Below are 8,365 nucleotides of genomic sequence, written 5' to 3'. Positions count from 1 at the left end.
ATGATCTCGAGAAAGCTGAGCCACGATGACTACAAGGTGGGATGGATCTGCCCATTGGAGGTGGAGCAGATTGCTGCATTGGAGATGCTGGACGAAGAGCATGACCGTCTGCCACAGCCTCCAACGGATCGCAACGTGTATACCCTTGGAAGCATCGCGGGTCATAATGTCGTCGTCGCCGGACTTCCCCAAGCGGACAACAAAGCCGCAGCTCAGGTTGTCACGCAGATGAGGACAACCTTCCCAAATCTCAAGTTCGGTTTGCTGGTTGGTATTGGGGGCGGCGTGCCTGTAAAGACAGACAATGGAATGATCCGGCTTGGAGATGTCGTGGTTAGTAAACCAGCAGCCGGGCATTCCGGCGCGGTGCAATACGATCAGGGAAGAGCCAAGGACGGTCATTTCGAACGTACCGGTGCCCTCGCCCCACCTCCGGACGTGCTCCTCAATGCTGCGCAAGATCTAGCGGCGAGGCGAGCCCGGTCGCGTACAGATCCCGTTAAAGAGAATATCAAGAGGATTGACACGACCATTGAAGGACTTCGAAGGTTCAAATATCCAGGCCCAAAACTGGACCATCTATACGAAGCAGACTACATACACCTCAAGCCTGGAGTCTCCTGCGATGAGTGTGAATGCGACCCTGCGCGCAGGGTCCCGCGAGCGGCTGATGATGAGGATAACGAGCCGTCTGTGGTCGTCCACAGAGGAAACATTGCATGTGGGGAACTGGTGGTCAAGGATGCTCTGTTAAGGGACCGGCTGGTCAGAGAGTACGGATTGATATGTTTTGAGACGGAAGCAGCAGGTGCGCTGGGTGCATTCCCATGCATGGTAATCCGTGGGATCTCGGACTATGCCGACACGCATAAGAATGACCAATGGCACGGATATGCAGCGGCGGTGGCGGCAGCATATGGGAGACAGCTCTTCTTCCACATGCCAGTTGATCAAGTGAGGCGGTATGTACCGGTATCCGATAGTTAATTAGCTCGTCATAGCTGATGAAGATTAGTAATGTCTCTGAACCTGCTGAGAGGCTCCGACAAGATGACCGCTGCCTAGGAGACCTGCGCTCGACCGATCCCCGCGACGACAAGACGCGCATCGAGCAGACTAAGGGCGGCCTGCTAGAAGACTCGTACCGCTGGATCCTCAACAACGCCGATTTCCAACAATGGCACGATGATGAACGGAGCCGACTGCTCTGGATCAAAGGCGATCCCGGGAAGGGCAAGACCATGTTGCTCTGCGGCATTATCAACGAGTTGAAAAAGCAGACCGCGAAACTTTTGTCCTACTTCTTCTGCCAGGGCACCGACTCGCGCATCAATAACGCAACGGCTGTGCTGCGCGGCCTCATCTACCTCCTTGTCGTCCAGCAATCATCGCTCATCCCGCACTTGCGGAAAAAGTACGACCACGCTGGCAAAGGGCTCTTCGAGGACGTGAATGCTTGGTGGGCCTTATCTAAGATCTTTGCAGACATTCTGCGAGATCCGAACTTAAAAAGTACCTTCTTGATCATCGACGCGCTCGACGAATGCGAGAAAGATTTATCAAAGCTATTGGATCTCATCGACCAGCACTCGTCATCATCCCGAGTTAAATGGATCGTCTCGAGCCGGAACATACTTGACATCGAGCAGAAATTTAGCGTCGATAGGTCACGGTCGAGACTCAGTCTCGAGTTGAACCGAAATACAGAATGTGTGTCGCAGGCTGTCGATGCATATATCAAGCACAGTGTATCCCAATTGCCCTCGATACAGGACGATCAACTCCGCCAAGATGAACTCCGAGAGGCGATGCGACAAAAAGCCAACGGGACATTTCTGTGGGTGTCTCTTGTCATCAAAGAGCTCAAAGAGCTGGAAAGCTGGGAGGTACTGCAGGTCGTTCACGAAATGCCGTCGGACTTGAAGGCAGTCTACGGTCGAATGGTGATGCAGATCCAACAGCTTAAACCAGGATACTTAGAATTATGCGGACACTTGCTTTCGACAGTGTGCACAGCATATCGGCCGCTTAGCCTTAATGAACTAGGGTTTCTCTCTGGCCTACCAATCGAGATTTCGAAGAAGCCTCAGTCCGTTAGGAAGATTGTAACCGACTGCGGCTCATTCCTTACAATACGCGATGAGGATGTCTACATCGTCCACCAGTCAGCGAAGGATTATTTATCCACAGAGGCGTTCCAGGCAATTTTTCCTGCTGGGACCGGAAAGGTTCATTACTCTGCGTTCTCGAGATCACTACAGATCATGTCCGAAACGTTCCGATGTGATATATACGACTTATACCACCCCGGCATCTCTATCGATGACGTCCGCCAGCCTGACCAAGATCCGTTAGTCCCGGCACGGTACTCGTGTGTGTACTGGGTTGACCACCTAAACGATGCCATTTCACACAAGGCTTCGATCCCCATCGACGACCTCCACGACGACGGCACAGTCTATCGGTTTCTCAGCAAGAAGTACCTCTACTGGCTCGAGGCGCTTAGCCTTCTCCGAGCCATGCCGGAAGGAGTGGTTGCGATAATGAAGCTTGAGACATTGCTAGTAGGTGGATTGGCTTTATCATTGTATGAAACCAATATGCTAATTACATATCTCTACTAGGAACGGTCTGACGGGACCCGCTTGTTCAACCTTGTTCAAGATGCACGGCGATTTATTCTATCGCATGGATGGGCAATAGGGAAGGCGCCTCTTCAGGCATATGCGTCGGCGCTTATATTCAGTCCTAGGCGCAGTATAATGAGGAGACTGTTCGAAGTGGAAGAACCAAGTTGGATCGTAGCTAAACCGGCTATGGCAGAGGATTGGAATGCATGTCTGGGGACGCTCGAGGGCCATAGCCACAGGGTTAACTCGGTGGCCTTCTCACCGGATGGCCAGCGTCTCGCATCGGCGTCACGAGATCAGACCGTTAAGGTGTGGGATGCCACAACGGGCCGGTGCCAGGCGACGCTCGAGGGTCATGACGATATGGTTTACTCGGTAGTCTTCTCGCCAGATACCGGTAGCCAGCGTCTCGCATCGGCATCCTGGGACAAGACCGTCAAGATTTGGGATGCCACGACGGGCCACTGCCAGGCGACACTCAAGGGCCATAGACGTATGGTTTACTCGGTGACCTTCTCGCCCGATGGCCAGCGTCTCGCATCGGCGTCACGGGACAAGACCGTTAAGATTTGGGATGCCACGACGGGCCACTGCCAGGCGACGCTCAAGGGCCATAATTATGCAGTTTACTCGGTGGCCTTCTCGCCTGATGGCCAGTGTCTCGCATCGGCGTCATACGACAAGACTGTCAAGATCTGGAATGCCACGACGGGCCACTGCGAGGCGACGCTCGAGGGCCATCGCGACTCGGTTAACTCGGTGGTCTTCTCGCCTAACGGCCAGCGTCTCGCATCGGCGTCAAACGACAAGACTATCAAGATCTGGAATGCCACGACGGGCCACTGCCAGGCGACGCTCGAGGGCCATCTCCATTGGGTTTGGTCGGTGGCCTTCTTGCCATATGGCCAGCGCCTCGCACCGGCGTTATACGACAAGGCCGTCAAGATCTGGAATGCCATGACGGGCCGCTGCGAGGTGACGCTCGAAGGTCATAGCCGCAGAGTTAACTCGGTGGCCTTCTCACCGGATGGCCAGCGTCTCGCATCGGCGTCACAAGACAAGACCGTGAAGATCTGGAATGCCACGACGGGCCACTGCGAGGAGACGCTCGAGGGTCATGACGATATGATTCCCTCGGTGGTCTTCTCGCCTAACGGCCAGCGTCTCGCATCGGCGTCAAACGACAAGACTATCAAGATCTGGAATGCCACGACGGGCCACTGCCAGGCGACGCTCGAGGGCCATCTCCATTGGGTTTGGTCGGTGGCCTTCTTGCCATATGGCCAGCGCCTCGCACCGGCGTTATACGACAAGGCCGTCAAGATCTGGAATGCCATGACGGGCCGCTGCGAGGTGACGCTCGAAGGTCATGACGATATGGTTTACTGGGTGGTCTTCTCGCCCGATGGCAAGCGCCTCGCTTCGGCGTCATGGGACAAGACCGTTAAGGTGTGGGATGCCACGACGGGCCATTGCCAGGCGACGCTCGAGGGCCATGGCGGTTTGGTAGATTCGGTGGCCTTCTCGCCGGATGGCCAGTGTCTCGCATCAGCGTCACGAGATCAGACCGTTAAGGTCTGGAATGCCATGACGGGCCGCTGCGAGGCGACGCTCGAGGGCCATCGCGACTCGGTTAACTCGGTGGTCTTCTCGCCTAACGGCCAGCGTCTCGCTTCGGCGTCATGGGACAAGACCGTTAAGGTGTGGGATGCCACGACGGGCCACTGCCAGGCGACGCTCGAGGGCCATCTCCATTGGGTTTGGTCGGTGGCCTTCTTGCCATATGGCCAGCGCCTCGCACCGGCGTTATACGACAAGGCCGTCAAGATTTGGAATGCCATGACGGGCCGCTGCGAGGCGACGCTCGAAGGTCATGGCGATTTGGTTGACTCGGTGGCCTTCTCACCCGATGGCCAGCGTCTTGCATCGGCGTCATGGCAGACCGTCAAGATCTGGGATGCCACGACGGGCCACTGCCAGGCGACGCTCAAGGGCCATCTCCGTTGGGTTTGGTCGGTGGCCTTCTCGCCCAATGGCCAGTGTCTCGCATCAGCGTCATACGACAAGACTATCAAGATCTGGAATGCCACGACGGGCCACTGCCAGGCGACGCTCAAGGGCCATCGCGACTCGGTTAACTCGGTGGTCTTCTCGCCCGATGGCCAGCGTCTCGCATCGGCGTCATGGGACGAGACTATTAAGATCTGGGATGCCACGACGGGCCACTGCGATGCCACGCGTGAGGTAGGTTTGTACCTCAATAATATCCGGTTCAATGAGACCAGCACACGTCTTCTTACGGATGTTGGCACGTTCGACCTCAACCTGCTCTCGCCCTCGTCCTCGCCAGCCTCTGCACTGCCTGCATCCGGTCCTCTGCATCACCCATGTCAACGTCAAGGCTATGGCATCAGTGCCAACAGCGTATGGATTACGTATCGAGGTCGGAACCTGCTCTGGCTCCCGCCAGAGTATCGTCCAGTGACATCAGCGATCGCGGCATCAACTGTTGTCCTCGGCTGTAGCTCGGGACGGGTCTTGCTGTTCCGGTTCTCGGTAGACGACCCGGAATTTTTGAACAGTGGCCGGCATGCCATCTCATATCCAGATATCAGTACTCTGACGTTCAAACCTAAGGAACGAATGAAGATTCAAGCTCCTGCAAGCCCCGAAGCGGAAGGAAGCGGAAGTGTTCCGGCATGGACAGGAGCAAGCCTTCCTCAGGGATATCAAGATCTCACGGATCAATTTAGAAGAAAGGGTGCGAGTTGTTGAACCTCGACGGAACTCTTGGATCCGTGGATGTGCTCTTCCGGAAGTCGGGGCCTAGCGACTTGGGAGAGAGCAGTAGCCACACAGACGTGGATTGGGTCGAGAGCGATGTAGACGCGCAAATGATGCTCTTCATCCCATTACAGTCTGCGGTTAAGCTACACACGTTGCAGGTTCGTATGCCCCTCTCCTATTCCTCCCCAAGGGCAGCAAACTAGATACATGTCTATTAACAGAACCGGGACAGCTCACGTCACTACCACCTTATGGTGACTACTTTCCCGTGAAGCCTAGAACCATACACCTCTACATCAATCAGCTGCAGAATCTGGAGTTCGACGATGCAGGAGACACCATTGCGACTCAGGCCATTACGCTAGAGAAGCAAGACTGGAACCGCGAGGGCACAGCTAATGTGGCTCTCCGATTGGTCAAATTCCAAAACGTCAGCAGCCTTGTCATCTTCATTCAGGACGGCGACGATGATGGAGGGAGGACGAGGTTGGACCGGGTGAGACTGATTGGCAGTATGGACAAAGGCAAAATTCGCCAGCCTCAGATGGGCGACAAAGAGTCGCACGGGGCCGCTGTCGGGGCTGATCTGAAGGTGGAACTGTCCGAATACCCCCAGCCACTGAGGGAAGCTCTGGCCCCTTTCATCGACGACGACGATACGAGAAAGCAAGTCGAGGAAAAGTACAACGAGCTCAAGAACGACGCAGCCCTTCGCCAAGTAAGCGCCATGAGCCTCTTGGCTGCGCTAGGGCCGATGGAGGATGAAGACGAAGAAAGTCTTAGTGTCGCCATCGAAAGGCCTGCCCAGTAGACCAGCACCAGCATTGACCTGATGGCGGAATCTCAGAATTACCCACAGCCGCTGTGAGTTGTTCTCAGCCCGTATCTTCACGATGATGCGATGAGAAATTTGATCGAAGACAAATATTACGAGCTCAGAGATGATGGTGATCTTCGCCAGGTGAGCGCCGCGGATCTCTTGAATGCACTGGGATTACCATGCACAACCACTCTTTCGCCAACCCCACTCTTTCGCCACGCAAAAAAAAAAAGCACCACCAAAAATCAACAACTTTACTTACACAGAACTTGACCAAAATGATAGATATGCGCAAAAATTTTCGTTTTATAAATAATAAATGCACATATCTATTGAATCCTGGGTCTTTTGATAACCCGCCCTGATCGCGTGGTTGGTTGATGGGGTATGGTTTCCTCTGACTTCAATGACCGAGCCAGCCTCCGATTCTGACTCCGGCTCGCTTGAGCTGCCACATTCCACCACAACAGGCATAATTTGAGTCTCCTCTTCGGCTATGGCCTCTCCAGCAGCTAGAGTCTCGCCAAGAGTCATAAAACGCTTGTTAGGATTCGGCACCGCCTTCCTCTTCTTCCCTCTCTTCAGGCGAGCCAATTCCTGTCAACCTAGCACCGAAACATAAATGCAGATATCGAACAAAAGATCAGTGTAGATTGAGGATTAAAAAATGAGCGTGTCCTCTCTTATCTAAAGGAGCGACAAGAGTCTGTCTCTTATACCCGTGTTCAGTCTGCCGATTCATAGACAGCAGGCTGTTGCCTGACGCTAGTTGTGGTCGTTCACTCTCATCGTGAACAAGTTCACGATGATCGTGATCCTTGCCTCCAACAGTAAGCGAGGGTCTCCGGAGCTTGACAATTCCTCCTCTAGGCTAGCAATCCTCGCAGTATACGCCGCTACCGTCTGCTGTTGAGCCTCAAACCCCTTAGCTATTACGTTATACCGTCTTCGTGTCTTTGGTGATTTATTTAGCCCAAGATCGCGAATTTAGCGGCTCGTCTATGGTGTATCGTCCGAGTCAAAATACGGCCCAGGTTCAGGAGTCACTCTTGGGCTACCATTTGGCCTATCTTATTAGATTTCTAGATGCCGCAGCGCTTTGGCACGTGAGATTGGCCAATTCCCAGTAACCCTCCAGCCAGAGAGTATATTCTTCTCAGTCATTCCAACTCGACGCGCCTTGGCGTAGGCCCTGATGAAATTAACCTTGTCCATTAGAGTAGAATCAGTCAACGAAGCGAACTTTTCCAACTCTCGTCGATATGCGGCTTTGGAGGCATTGAATACTCCATTGTTGAGTGGTTAGAGTCCATAAGAGCAGTGTGCTAGCAGATAGCAACAGTAAACATTGTTCAGAAAGCACGTGGCCATCCATTCATCCTTCCGTCGCTCAGTAGTAATCTTGGGCTAAAGAGAACGAAGAATATACCATTGCATGACTCCCATGACCATCTAAAATGATTAGTCTCGCGTCAGAGTCGTCGGCAGGCGTGGTCTGGGGCAGATAGACTCTTTTAAGCCATTCAACGCCAATATGATCGTCAGTCCACCCGTTAGGCGAAGTTATATAATACCAGTCTGCTATCGTCTTGAATTCCTCAAGAAACCACTGTTTCTGGAGTTCTTTCCCCTTAAATATTATGCTAGGGATTAAAGCGCGGCCGTCAGCAGTGATAGCCTCGATAAATGAAGTCTAATTCCGAGTCTGTGGTCCCTTGAGAAATGCCTTCTGCTTTGGGTCCGCGCTTCCAACAACCAGGCTATCTAAGCCTAAGTAAAAAGGATTAGTCGGTCAAATTTCAAGCACTGATAAGGTATACAGATAGATGCTTGCCGAAACCAGTCATAATACCCCCTTCGTCAATGTTGACGGTGTTTTCAGGCTTGATCCAGCCATACTGGCCCTCCCTGATATCAAAGTACCAGTGAACCGCCTTGGGCGTGAAAGAGTCGAACCTTTTGGCTTCTTAGCGTCTACCCATCTTAGTCTTCAGATCTGCGCGGCGGTTGATAAATCTGGTCACCCAGTTGCGTCCTAATTCGGGATATTCGCCCTGCTATCTCAGCAAGCCCATGACGCAGGCGCGGATCTGATTGTGGGACGGAGCATAGCCCAAGGATTCCTAGC

At 53.5% G+C, this 8,365-nt stretch overlaps 1 protein-coding gene across 1 annotated transcript; it reads left to right on the top strand.

Moving 5' to 3' along the window:
* Window positions 1-6,228, top strand: MRS44_018360 (uncharacterized protein; the record flags this gene model as incomplete). Its single annotated transcript, XM_065616555.1, has 4 exons — window positions 1-962; window positions 1,016-2,564; window positions 2,625-5,391; window positions 5,576-6,228. 4 exons carry the CDS (start codon window positions 1-3, stop codon window positions 6,226-6,228), a joined length of 5,931 nt encoding a protein of 1,976 aa, XP_065472627.1.
* Between the last annotated feature and the right edge of the window lie 2,137 nt (window positions 6,229-8,365).

The sequence above is a fragment of the Fusarium solani genome, assembly GCF_023522795.1.
Source record: "Fusarium solani strain SB1 chromosome Unknown bctg00000015, whole genome shotgun sequence".
NCBI classification, from domain to species: Eukaryota; Fungi; Ascomycota; class Sordariomycetes; order Hypocreales; family Nectriaceae; genus Fusarium; species Fusarium solani.
Note: the sequence above shows the minus strand (reverse complement) of the source record. Positions and strands in the feature narration are given on the sequence as shown.